The 14,517-nt window shown below is 40.3% G+C and overlaps 1 protein-coding gene across 1 annotated transcript in view; it reads right to left on the bottom strand.

Annotated features, from left to right (window-relative positions):
* Positions 1-6,673: 6,673 nt before the first annotated feature.
* Positions 6,674-14,517, bottom strand: part of fbxw4 (F-box and WD repeat domain containing 4) — a 54,644-nt gene continuing 46,800 nt past the window's right edge. Inside the window, exons 8-9 of the mRNA XM_042502255.2 lie at positions 9,311-9,452; positions 6,674-8,665 (exon numbers count right to left, since the gene is read on the bottom strand). Coding sequence (XP_042358189.2) covers positions 8,531-8,665; positions 9,311-9,452 — 277 coding nt within the window. The 3' untranslated portion in view covers positions 6,674-8,530. The remainder of the gene's footprint in view (positions 8,666-9,310; positions 9,453-14,517) is intronic.

The raw sequence follows: 14,517 nt of genomic DNA, 5'->3' as shown, positions 1-14,517 counted from the left end.
TTAGTCATTGTGTGAAAGGGAATGAGTCACAGGATGGTGGATTTCCATGTGTGACAGGTGCCTGCACTGGTTACTCTGTGTTTGTTTAGGCTAGCTGGAACAGCGGCAGAGCTGTTACTGTGGAAATTCCCACTCAAGGCTCACACTCAGAGGTGAGGGTTAACCAAGTGGTCACCTTAGTGGGACTGAAGAACTAAGGGCTCCAAAAGTGATCCCTGTAACACCCACCAACGTGATAACAGCCCACAGGCATAATAAACCACAAACGCAAAACCAATCTGCAGCTTTTAATGTAATAATCCCACAAAAGTAATAAATTGCCCACAAACGTAACAGCAATTGCCTTCTACAAACATTATATGTAATTTCCTACAAATGCAATAGCTACTACATTTGCAGGGATTTGTTACATTTCTGGAAAGATGAAAATCTTCAGCTTTCAAAATTGTAATAACTTGAAAAATGGTCTTTGTAGACATTGTTGTTTGTTTATGTACTTTTACTTTTTTGACCCGCTCTGTCCAAACCACTGATATTGTCTGATGATCTGAGTAAATGTCATAGCTATTACATTTGCAGGAAATTGTGTATTATGTTATAATAATCAAATGAATAAATACATTATCAACAAATAAAGAATAATCTCAATAAAAATGGTCAAAAAGAACAACAAATTTACTTGATAAAAAGAATAAACTATAAAAAATATGTAATAATGTAAAATAATAATTAAAAGTACCATTTCACTTTCTAATTGAACTTTGGGATCAACTGATTTTAAAATTCTTGGCTGATACTGATATTGTTTTTTACTTTACTTTTTGTTATTTTTATTTATTTATTTTTTGCTAGGGAAACATTCAAATCTACACTATAAAATTAAATGAACTGTTTTCATGTAATTAGCCTTTCAATACCTAATTCAACATCAGCTCTCTTGTGCTGCGTTCAGATGCCTTTCACAAGCTATTTAATTGTCAGTAAACACAGCAAAATTGGATGATTTCTTTGAAAAAATATGGGAAAAAGGCCTAAAGCAACTTGGCAAGAAATGTCCCACAAACTGCAAAAAATATTAAAACGTGACAAGAGAATGACTTCAATAAAAGGAGGCAAAATATTAAAGTATTTTCTAAGTTTGAGGTGTCCTGTCAGCAGTTTCACAGACATCTCCTTTATAATGGTGGTCTATGGGGAAAATACTTTTAGGGCTGCAGGGGATTTTTTTCGCTGTAATGACATAAATGACCAGTAGAAAAAAATGGCTGCAACTTTGAGCAGCTTTTCTAGGGGCCTGGTTATAAATTACCTTTGCTCAACACTTATTTTCAATCAAACCTCTGAGTTGTTAGTTGCAGCCACCGCAGCCGCTGATAAAAGCTAATGTTAACTAGCTCTCTCCCTGCTGATTTCAGCATGGATTTGTTGTTTTTTAAAATTCTCTTCCCTTTCAAATTAACTCCTTACTGAAATGACTCAGTAAAATTTTTTTTACAGCCGTCAAGATGGCGCCTGAGGTGGCGTCCTGTTTTGCCTCTGGCATGTGCTGCCACTGCCCTCTTGCCTTATTTCCTTGTCTCTCAGGTGATTCACAGCTTTGTTGGAGTTTCCTGTGGTGTTGATGTTTAGGCTGAGGTCGGTATTGTTTTTTGGGTTATCTAGTGCTACTGTATTTGGACAGAATTTATATGTGTGGGGGTGAAGATTGAGCTTTGAAATATCACAATTTTTTGTCTTAGTCAGCCTCACTATCACAGCCTAAGTGTTGTAGTTTTAGGGTGACGTAAAATGCTATGCAGTAGTTATATTGCCTCCTCATAGACCTGATGAAGGCCATGTGGATCAAAATAAAAATACATGTAGTCACTTCAAATTGTTTGTGCTTGTAAAAGCTGCAGTGTAAGGGCAAATCAGAAATGGACTCATTACACAGTATGTGCATTGGAGATTTTTGGCTCATCACTAGCACTAAAATAAAGGAGGTCAAATGCTAGGTAGTTCGCTCAAAAACATTCCATCAACCATCAAAGAATCAACCAAGCACGCGGAAAGGACAGGAAGTACAGAGAGGCAGAGAGCAGATGCAGCTGCTTTTAAAACAAAGACATGTTTGAAGTGTGAGGATGAACAGTGTGGCATGTTTCACAAGTTGGATGCTTGACAGTAGCTTTGTGCTGGATGATGTAGCAGCACCTTCTGAAATGGATGATGTCACCCAAGACAGGTCTCAGGGATGAGAGGGCAAGGAAGGAGCCTTTTTTCTCCTACAGTGGTATAAGCTCTCAAACACTGAGTGACACTATAGAGAAGAAAAGACATGCACAGACAAGACAACACTTTGCTCACCACCAGGCCCACTTATTTCCCAGACCCACACACCAACTATACAGAGACATAAAGGATGTGATAGAACTTCTGCATAGTTCTAAGAACCTCTTTTTTGTTGTGTCCACACAGTGACAACTAGGAATTGTGGTCTTTTTCAGAGTAGAGTAAAGGTAGTAGTAAAGGTTTGCTGATTGTTCCAACACAGACAAGGCAGCACCGGCAAAAATACTGTTAGCTGTAAAAACAACACAAAACACAAACAACAGCTTGACACACACAAAAAAAGGAGACAACACAGACAAATGGTAGGCTGGAGAACCTGGAGTAACCCTGCGTTAACACTGGGAGAATGAAGGTTATGCCATGGTAACACATTATCTACTAGAACAGGTAAAGCCCTCTAACGGACTCTATAGGTAATACTCTGGACAGGTAGGTAGAGCGCCTGCTTGTGCTAATAGAGCTAGGGTTACAATATCGTAACCTGTGTTCTATTTTACACAGGCTCCACTGTCAAGTGGACTCTGTGGGTACAGTCGGTGGCCCCAATGGATGAACGCCCTGTTGCGACATAACATTGACCCAGCTGCACTGATTCTGACCTGCTAAAGGTTAGTCACACAGTCTGCCTTTTTCTTTATAACCGTAGTGGAGAAGTAGGGGGCCCCAGCAAACCAAGGTGGTATGCAACCCAACTGGGTGGAACCATAGCTTAACCTTGCAAGGGTCAAAAGAGAAACAATAGACACTCTGCACACCACATTTCCTGGGTCATCAATGAGCATCGGCTGGCGCACAGATCCTCCTTCACTTTCCCAGACCAGGTCCAGACCTGTTTCACTGGAATACAGTGAAAACCTCTGTATTCCAGTCTCTGAATGTGAAGAGCCTTCAGAGACAACAGGTGCTCTGAGGCCCACAACCACAGGCTCTCTGCCATCCTTAACATGGCAGTTGACTGAACTCCATCTTGCCTGTTGATGTATGCCACTGTGGTGCAGTGCACAAAATGCTTGCTGCAAGGCCATCCGTCTATGTTGTTCACAACCTGCATGTATAGAGCACAACATCCAGATGCTCCACCCATTGGTGTTGTAGTGGACTGCTTTTTCTCCAGTTGATCACGAATCCTAACTTCTCTGAATCTTTGCTGAAGGCTAATCCATCTCCTCCTTGGAGGATAGATGAATCTCATGGATAACCATGAGCACAGTAGGAACGCAGTTGATCTTAATACTGTCCATTGATTCTGTTTTTGCACAATAACATTGCCACTCCCTGTAAAACTGAGTCAGAGGATGAGAAATCAGCTGCAGGGCAGCAGCTATCTTCCTTACTGGAGATGACCAAATGATTAGCCCCTGCAAAGATGTCAGCAGTGGACTCCCACAGGATGCTAAAGAACTGTGACACAAATAAGATTTTCCTTGCAGTTGATGCAAGTCAAAACCAAGCCAGCTCATGCTGGGACAACAGTGATTGCGGCTATTGTCAGTTAGAGTGGGGGTCTCGACATCACCAATCTTGGGCTCTGGCTCACTCTAAGGTATGTTCTGGCAATGAGGCCGGGGCATGATGGTCACTTAGGAGGTACTAGAAATGGTGACTCTGGTGAAAGCTGGTCAGTGGGCACATCATTCATTGGTGAAGAACAGAGTGTGTTGAGACTGTCCTATATGTCCTATATATACTGTGGACTCAGTGCTTATTTCATTAGACATTCACAGGCCAGATATGCAAAATTTAATAGGTGTGTGAATTCTTGTGACTGGAGGAAAGTACTACCAGTTCAGTAAGGGGCAGACTGGTGTGGTATAGGACATGCAAACTCCACACATAGAGACCTAATCCAGCCAGCAGTTTGGGACTTTGGAACTAAAGGAGATAGTGCTCCCCACTGCACCACCATGCCACCCCACAAAACAAGAGCTCATATCAAATTAAGAGCATGACAGCATGGTTACTTTTGTCGATATTCAGCATATATTTCAAACTCTTTAGATGAATCTCAGTCTTTCAGACATAAAAGACATGTCAGAGCTAGCCACATCCTCTTGATTTGCACATGGACTTGCCTCGAGCTGTGACGTTTAGTCTGAAACCTAAGAAAATGAAACAAGGGAGATCCCCAACCATATCTGAACCAGGGACATTGAAATTACAGAACATAACCTCAAGGCCACCATCACACAGCTATATTTTCAGAATTCTTTACTGTATCAAACTTTATGAAGTATTCAGTGACGTAGTACCATTTGGGCCATACCACCACTGTCAATACTAATGCTATTGCAGCTTTATTAAATAGTGGACATGGGTATTATTTTCCTTAAATAACAAGCCCTGGCTGAAGAACTTACTGCTGATTATGTTTAACAAAATCCTTTACCCAGAAAATTTGGTATGTGGCATGTTGTTGTGGAGACTGCCCCCATCCCCGCCCTCTATGATTTATTCAAGTGTCAGGAGTCCCTGGGGGTCACATCTCCTGCATGGGTGTGCAATGTCTATACGCACCCTGGCCACTCCTCTTATGTGGTCCTGGCATATTAGCTAATGGATGACATATGATCTAATATATGCCATTAATGGCCAGTAGGGACAGCTTCTGCCCAGACTTACATAGGACACCCCGGGACATGAGGGGCTGGTATAGCAACACACAAGTAAAAACCAAAGAAAATCTTTGAGCTGAAGAACAGTGAGTAGAGCAGGTCAAAGATGGAACAGGAAGTTGGTCTGTAACATGCTGGGTGGTAGCTTTACTGTTAAATTAATCACCATTTTTCTCACATAAGGTTCTTTCCAATATGTCTGATGCTGCTGACTGCTCCTGTTAACTGACCTGTCAGACTTCTTTTTAGTGATGTTAATGTACTCCCACATCTCAGCACAACTTACAAAATATACCAAAACTGAAATAAAAACTGTTCTTTCAAAACTTTGCCTATAAATCCAACAAATGGTCACAATAAAAGACCGATTCAAAATGTGCTGTTTGATCACACAACACAATGCAACAGAAGTTACAAGCTTTGAGGGAGTATGTCTTTGGCATGCTGACTGCAGGAATGTCAACCAGAGCTGTTGCCTGTGAACTTTATGTTTATTTCAACTTCACTACCACAAGATGTCTCCAATGTCCTTTCCATGAATTTGGCAGTAGATCCAACCAGCCTCACAACTTCACAAATTGCCTATGATGATAAATTGCTGCCAGGCCAAGACCCTGGTGAAGACAATAAGCATGCAGATGGGTGTCCCTGAGATGTTCTCTGACAGTTTGTGCAATTGTTTGGTTGTAAAAACCAATTATTGCATCAGCTGTCCCTGCCCGTTTTCATTCCAAACTCGTAAAATAGCACCACTTTGACAGTGCTTTTGTGTAAGCTCACAACACCAAAAGGAACCCTTCTCGTACACAAGAAAAGTTGCTTGACTGTGTTAAGCGAGAATGCAACCTGTTGCAATGTTATTATATGCCGGTGGATGGCTGAACAGCACCAACTGCCTCCAAATGAAATGTGGCAGGACAGCGTCAGGTTGAAATGCTGCTGGTATTTACGAAATATAAGTAGTGGAAGGGCACCTTTAGGGTGAGCAGGAGGGGCAGTGGATGGGTCCAACAACCCTGAACTTTCATGCAGGAGTGCAGTGTTCGCTTCCTATCTGAATGTAATGTCTTTTCTGTTACACCTTACCATGTGCGTCCTTCCCCTAAACCAAACCATCTGTGCCCTTGTTGCCTAATCCTAACCCGCTGGTGTGTTTGTTGACGTTACAGCATTGGTTATTATATGCTTGTATTGTCTAAACATAAACATGTGCCAGGTCATAGAACCATGTGAATTTGTTGACATCACTGTGGTGCCATCCCAGAACATAAATAGCAGATGCAGAAGGACGAAGTGCAGAACAGCAAAATGGGACAATTTGGGATGAGAACGTGTTGGGTGTCCGGGTGGCTGCACTCAGACAATATTGAAAGGGAAGACACTGGATTTGGAGGTCCTGAGCTGGTGTGGCTACATGGCTGTGGCTGTGAGGCTGGTTGAATGTACCGCCCTAATACAGATAAATGAAAATGAACACCACAAGCAGCAGCTCTTTTGGACATTACTGTAGCCAACATGCCAACAGGATGCTACCTCAAGACGCATTTTGAATTTTATTTGTTTTGTTAACAAACTGCACATTTTAGAGTGTCCTTTTATTGCAATCATCCAAAGGCACACCTGTAAAGATGCTGTTTAATCAGCATGTTAATGTGTCACATCTGGATTAGATTATCTTGGAAAAGGAAAATTGCTTGCTAACACCAACATTAACAAATTGTTGACCAAAATTTGACGGAAATGTATTTATTGAGTGAATGAACAAGTCTCACATCTTTAACTTAAACCTGTAAAAAATAGGAGAAAAAATGTTGTGTTTAAAATTTTCTTCAGTATAAATGTATTCAGCAGTCCTGAGCAGTTTGAGCCCTCATCCTTTTTCACTGACTCCTTTAGGTTACCACACACACGTACATGCTTGCGTGTACACACACACACACACACACACAAGGAGTCCAGCTGTTGTATTCCTGTGTGTGAGCCACCAGGTGCACTGTATGTGTGGTTGGATAATCCAGATGTGTGATGATGTGATGATGTAGATTTGATCTCTGTCCATCAAATGGATCCTCATATTGTTACAGAGTGGATTTGGGTGGTCAAACACTCTAATCCCCTTCTGTGTGATCTCAGGTGCAGGGGTCAAATATATGTAAACCCAAACAGTGTGTTTCCACAGTGATGGGACAAGTTTGTCAAGAGGCTAATGTGCCTAAATCCCTTCAAAAGCTTCGGCTGGATCCAGAGTGTTGGAGAGGAAAGGTCGAGCTGTGTTTTCCTCTCTGGGACTTACTGACTGGCTCAACAGACAGTGTGCGCACATGATTTTTATGTGTTGAGAATTTCTGCTCACAGTGCCTCGAGCTAACGGATTAACCGTTTCCTGGCAGGCACCAGCATGCTTTATGTCCAACACACGAGTTGTGTCCGGCTCACTTTCACTGTGTTCATCTCTCTTCACAGGGAGTTACAGTTTTTCTCTGCCCACAGCTACCATCATCACTCCAGACAATTCAAATCACACTAATATTTGTATGATGCAAACAGATGTGTTTGAAAGCTGACTAATGTTTTTTTTTAATGTTTTTTTTTTTAACTTTGGTAAGATCATAGAGTCACATTCAAACACAATCACACATTCTCACAATGTCATTAGGAACATCTATGCTTTTCATACTAGGTCAAGTCCAAATATTTGCTGGGAAAAAGAGCCTATTTGATAAAAAAGGTATTTATTTTTACCTGAACTCTTAGAATCTTTAAATCATTGTGTGCAAAAAGTACTTTGCTTACCTTACTATCATAGAAGTCTTTAAAGGGCCACTTTCTAAAGTCTGATAAAAACTCTGAAGATGTTATAGTGATGTCATTAGGATATTTAAGCACGAGCTTTGACACTACTTTAGAACAGAAAGCCTGCGTTACAAGCTTGGACTATGGAAATTAAGGGTGTGTTTGCATGTATGATGTGATTTAGCCAAGTAGGCCAAGACCAAGTGAGCAGCCCCTTTGGAATAACCAGACAGCGAACCAAAAATGGCCCTTGTTAATTCATTCCAAGGGAGTTTCTCCCCTGGCACATATGCCGAAAAAGTTTTCTAGCTTCCAGTTTTATGTCTGTGGTATGTGACTACTGACTGTGCACAGTAGTGTTTCCAGGCCTGCCAGCAAGTTCCCAATCAGCTCATAGACTTTGCATTGTGATGATGTTACAGATATTTAAATAGCTTTTTTCAACTTTTTTACAACTATAAAACCACCATGACTCCAACATTCAGAATACAAAGAAAGATTGTCTTTAGTGATTGGGTAGGGAAAATCGAATCTTCTCTCAAGGAAGTCAGCGGAGTAAATGTTATGTTAGACTGAAAATCGAAACGAAGTGAAACAAGTTGCCAGTTCTGTCTGATATCAGGCAAGTAGAAATGCTCAGTTCTTCCAAAACCAAAAGCAGTGCAGAGAATTGCTGCATCAGAATAAGCAGCTCCATTCAAAGTGTTTTTGTGAAAATAGACAGCTTTATTGAACAGTGTTTTGTGTGTGTGTGTCTGTGTGTGTGTGTGTGTGTGTGTGTGTTTGTGCGCATGTCATCTGATGTGGTTGGGGCTGTGTCTGAAGTCCAGTGAGTGCAGGCAGGTGGCGAGGGCTGCGTACAGGTGAGAGTTGCTGAACCTCAGGCAGTACACGGGGCTGCTCACTGGGTGAGAGCTCAGCTGGAAGAACTGCAGTGAAACAAGACACAGAAATCACATCACAACACGCTTCACTTTACTGTTTTTTTTAATTTTACTCTGACATTGAGGTCATAAAATGCTGTTTTAACCCTCAGAACAAATTTGAAAAACAAAAACAAAAACAAAAACAAAAACAAAAACAAAAACAAAAACAAAAAACATGGGGAAAACAGGCAGTAACCAACTACTTGACCAAAAAAAAAAAAAAAAAAAAAACGATCAAGAAATTAGTAAAAGTTGAAAATGGCCTTAAAATTAATTGTGAAAAAAGGGAGTAATGCAGTTGGGGTTAGAAAAATATAAGAATAGTCAGGAAAATGTCCAGAAAGTTGTATTTAGAATCACTATACTTTTCATTTTAAAAACATTTCAAAGAAAAAATATACATATATTCTTAAGATAAATCAGCATTTTTGGGATTGATTTCTGTTTTGTTTTTTCTTTTCTGTTTTACTTATTTTCAGGTGATATTTTACTTATTTCTTACAAATTTGTGACCATGTCTTGATAAGTTGCTTGCTGCCTTTTCCTATGTTTTTATGAAAGAAATCTGATTTTCCCAGGTTCAAAAGGGTTAAACCGGTCTTTACAGCATGTGAGGTACTGTTTATCCTGAGGAGCCACTGTACACACCTGCAGGCACTCAGTCTGCCGCTTGTCCCAGAGTCGGACCACACCATAGTACGACGAACCGCTGGCTATCATGTGATTTCCGTCTGTCTGGATGCAGTAAAGAGCGCTGTCATGAGGCTCCTCCCACTCCATCACACACTTCCTGTTGAGAAGGATGAGAGAGGAAACACACATGTTGAGATGAAGCTCCATATGATTCTGACATGTTTTCAACTTTTAAATGTGCCAAAGAGATCCTGTATGGAGAATGTGACTGGACCTCTTGAAGCTGCACTGGAGAGGTGCTTCCCTTTCTCCTTCCTATCTTTTGTGCAGATTAAAAGTATGCCGTCTAATGTGTACATGTAGCAGCTTTTCCACAAGTATAGGAATATTCATAGTTTTCAAGTGACATCACAACCTTATAGGAATGCCCAACTGGAGGGCAAAACAAAGCCTTCCACCGCTGCCCGCCACAATGTTTTTTGGCAGGTTTGTAGTAAGCTCTGCTAAAATGTCAGACAGTTGCTGTTAAATCGGGAGCACAAACTGATGAAGAGATGAGTCAGAGTCGTGCTTTTACAGAATACCTTCCAGAGAAGAAAACCCAAAGGGGAGCAGATTGTGGATATGTGCTATTACATGCCCCCATCCCTGAGGAGAGTAAAGAATGGCATTCATCGAAGTACACACATCTCTGCAGGGAACATTTCCCCATAGGTAAGCTGAAGTAAACATGGAGTATTTTAATTATTATAGTTTTAGTCATTATGTCTTCTCCTGATCGTTCTGATAAGGTTTGTTTTCGTAGACCGACAACAGCTCCAGTGGACTCGAAGAGTTAAAGTTAGGCAAGCTAAAATGGGAGCATTACTGACCCATCCAAGTTAAAAATGAATATAACTGTCTGTACTTCTGTATGCCTTTATCCTGCAGTGTAAGGAAAAGGGTTCTCCACAAGGTGAATGTAAACATCGCTGAAGTGGAACTCTGGCAGGAACTTAGCTGTTATTAGTGATAGAAAAGCTGCGGCAGGTGCTGTAACTGGATTGCAAAGTGCCCAAAACTTGCAGTTTGTTCACATATCTTTTTTCTTTTTTCTTTTATGAAGATGGTGGGAAAAAAATGAAATTTGATGGGTTTGTGATGCAGTTCCATTAAGTTTCTACTCTAAGGCACTGTGTTGGAACATTATTTTGCCCTCCAGGGCTCCGTGCCAGTCACATGACTGAAAACTACAGTATTTCTAAGGGCCTGTCTGACTAAACTATAGTTTATAATTTATGTACCATCCAGACATGATCATTAAATCAGAGGGGCAGCTCTCTGCTGCAGCTGATTTCAATCCAAACAATTTGGTTTGGAGACAACACTGTTCTGTTCTGTAGTTAAAAAGGATGTGAATATGTGTGTGTGAGTGTATGTGTGTGTGTCGGTGCATGTGTGCAAGTGTGTTTGGACAGCAGGAGGCTGAGTGTGCAGCAGAGCAGGGTGCTGGTGGCTGTGGTTAAGAGAGGGGAAGTATTTTGGGGTAAGTATTTTCTGCCAATAGACATCGATCCTCCATTAGTGCATCCTCATCAATAAGTGATGGAGAGACACCAGGGGCAGACAATGGGGCAGCAGAGACGTCTGGAGACTCTCTCTCTCTCTACACACACACACACAGCCACACACACACACACACACACACACACACACACACACACACACACACACACACAGGTCACTCATTGTCATTGCATTCTGAAGGTGAAAAACACCAACACTACCAACTAAATACACAATAGACCATGTTCCCCTTTTTTTCAATCCATGAGTCAAAGTATACGTGTAAGGTGTAAGTCAAGTGTAACAGAAAAACTTTATAAAAGCATGGTCGGAATTAGGCCATAATTGGTAATAAATAATAATAATAAATATAAATATAAATTAAATAATTATTGGTAAAAAATGAATAGATAGGTAATAAATAATTGATTATGATTAATCAAGTATCAATTTACTGGATATTAAGATATCGATCAAACTGTGAAGTTTAAATAATCAAAAGAATATCTGATTCTGAGAAATAAACAATGGGTCATCATTTCAGTTATTTCTCCTCTTTATTTAGGGGTTTTCTGCTCATTAAAAGCTATGATTTGTAAATATGTAACCTTAATTATTGGTGTTGTAGTACTCAAGATAAGTCTCAAGACTACTTTTAGAGGGTCTCAGTCTCGTCTCGGAATTGAACTCATCTTGACTCCATCTTGTCTTGGTCTTGGACATAGCCGACTCTGGATTTTTAATTGAGACCACAAAAAAATTATTTGTTAATGTAATTACCATGACTGGTTGTAAAACTTCCCACTTCAAATCCAGCCAATCAGGTAAGTCATTTGTAGTTTTGTTTCTTGGTCATCGATTATATTCATACATATATATAGTATTCAGTCAGCCAATCAAAGACAGACATCCCTGCTGCATGGTTAGTTCATCTAAAAACAGAAAATGAGCTATATCACAATATATAAATACCCTGATGTTGTAATACAGATTGACACATATGGAGTTCACAATCAGAACTATAAAGCACCAAGAAAACATCTGCATTTGTTCTTTTGTCTGTACGGTACATTTCTCTTTGGTGGAGAGCCCCAACTTCCAGACAACCTGAACCTCCTGGATGACCCTAGGAGCCTTTTGAGGCCAGTTAGGTTTGACCGTATGAATTATTGATATCTAAAGAGGGACCCCCCTCTGCCAACCCTCACCCCAACCCAACCCCTTTCAAAGTCCCAAGAGCTATCTGCCAATCAGATCTGATTTGTCTTACTTGACTGATCCCCCCGAAACACAACCTGAAACCCTTCTAACCCCCGCTGTCCAAAAGAAATGCTGCCCTCCCCAGTCATCTGAGGGACCCTGCCGGCGTATGGTGAAGTGAGGGCTGCTGCATTAATATGGACACCACAGAGGGCTGCAGATCTGCTCCCCGTGCTCACACTACTGGAAATAACAAAGGAGGTTTGGAATAATTTCTATGTCATGAATGTTATTCTGAAGCTTTTCCAACCAGGCTAAAGGACAATACCAGCCTGTCCTCATTCCCTACTTGTCAAATGCTGCCGCTTTGACGGTGCTTTCGATGAACAATCATGATGCCAACAGGCACCTTTTGCAAGTGCACGCCTTGGATGGCATCAGTTTAAAACTCAGCTAAACAGACCCTAATGCGTTATTATATGTCACCAGACAGCACCTGCCATGGCAGCATGATATGTGGACGGACGGCATCACTTGAGAACATGGCTGGACGGAATATGTTGTGGCCTATAATGTGCTACAAAACGGCGTTAGGTTGTAACACTGCCGGTAACAATGGAATATAAGATGCATGAGGTTGCCTTTAGTGTGTGCAGGAGGGATGGTGGATGGGTCTAACAAATCCAGGAATTTCTTGCAGGAATCTGGTGTTTTCTTCTTGTCTGAATGTGATGTTTTTTTCCTACACCTTACCATATGTCTCCTTTCCCTAATCCCAACCATCCATGCCAGCATGTTCATATGTTGACGTTCCAGCGTTGGTTACCATGTACTTTTGTTGTTTTACCATGACATCATCATCAACATCATCATCCAACCATGTGCATTTATTGACATCACAGTAGGAGCATCCTGCAATGTAAACAGCAGACACAGAAGGATATCTAGAGTGTAATATGTAGACGTGGAAGTCAAGTGCAGAGTGGCGATATGTTACAATTTCAGATGAGAACATGAATTTACACCTATGAAAACCCAAGATAATGTGATGACTGGACTTGAGATTGACATATTTTTACTTGACATTGTTGGTTCACTTCAGGTTAAAAATTAAAATGATTGGCAAACATTATCAGTAATCATAAATAACTTGTATTAAGGTCAAAATTTAAGGAAATCCTTCTATAGGAACCATTCATAATGTGAATACATGTAGGACGTTACCTGTCCTTTAGGGGTCACTGTCATGAAATCGGGTGTGTGTTTATTTAGGTAGGAACCATAACACAAGGTGTTGTTGTTAGATGGAGGAGCACATACAGTTTTGACCGCAATGTTGTGTCAAGTCATGCTGAGTGTAATGGTAAAAATTTGTTCTTTGATTAATGATTGTGGACACAGATGCTGAGGTCTTGTGTGTTAAGTGAAGACGACGATGGTGACAAATAAACAGCATCAAACACAAGAAGATTGGAGTCTCACTTTGAAAGAAGGTCATATTAAAGGTTGTTTCATAAATGCGTATGACTGCATTCTACTTATTCAAGGCAGTTTAATGACATTTTCTGTATAAACTTGAGTTGCATATTAAACTGAGCCTATAATATTGTGTAGGGCAGCCTATAGTGCCATGTTTAAACATACCCTTTAGAACTTTAAAACATTTATTTTTTATAATGTAGATGTTTTGTGTCTCTGGCCCAAAGGCTGAAATAAAAATAACATAATAATCAAAAACAAAGGTATCAATCATTGACCAAAAATTACTTTAAAAAAATTACTGACCCATTATTAAACAATCTATGCAACCCTAGTTTGTTCAGTTAGTAACAAAATAAGTATTTGGAGTTTAGGTTTTCTGTTTTCAGTCAAACATAACTGCTACTACTTTAATACTTTCATCATTTGGAATTCAACAGACATTTCATTTGCTTTCATCTCTCCCTCTTAAATGACACTTCACCTGCTTTCAGTGCTCATTGTCAAATTACATTTCAGCTCTGACTTTATTTCAACTGTTTGCCTGGTTTACATGAAAACGACAACTGAAATGCCCACCAGACCTAGGAACTAACTATTTAAATGCTTTCAGCGGTCACATTTTAAACACAATCTAACACCTCAGCTGCCTAGTGCTTCAACTTAAGTTGCAGTCCCACCAGCATCTCCGAAGTAAACATTTTATGGACTTTTAAACCCGTTTACAGTGTTCTTCAGACAATGTTTGTAGCTTTAGGATGAAAATTCCCTCAAGTGCTACGGCCCTGAATTCCCAGAACACAGAGCTGCCATTGGTATCTTTGGTGTAAGTCATGTTATGGTAAAGGTCCGCAGCAGTAGATGTCACTATTTAACAAACAGATCCCCGATGGGCTGAAGAGAAGATCCTCATTGACTGCTCTCAAAAAACAATCAAACATCTGCTTAACTCACAATACTACTAACTTCTATAAAAAAAGGACAAAACAAAACAAGAT

This window comes from Plectropomus leopardus, chromosome 13, assembly GCF_026936395.1.
Source record: "Plectropomus leopardus strain MGB_pleo_1.0 chromosome 13, ASM2693639v1, whole genome shotgun sequence".
Lineage (NCBI taxonomy): Eukaryota > Metazoa > Chordata > Actinopteri > Perciformes > Serranidae > Plectropomus > Plectropomus leopardus.
Note: the sequence above shows the minus strand (reverse complement) of the source record. Positions and strands in the feature narration are given on the sequence as shown.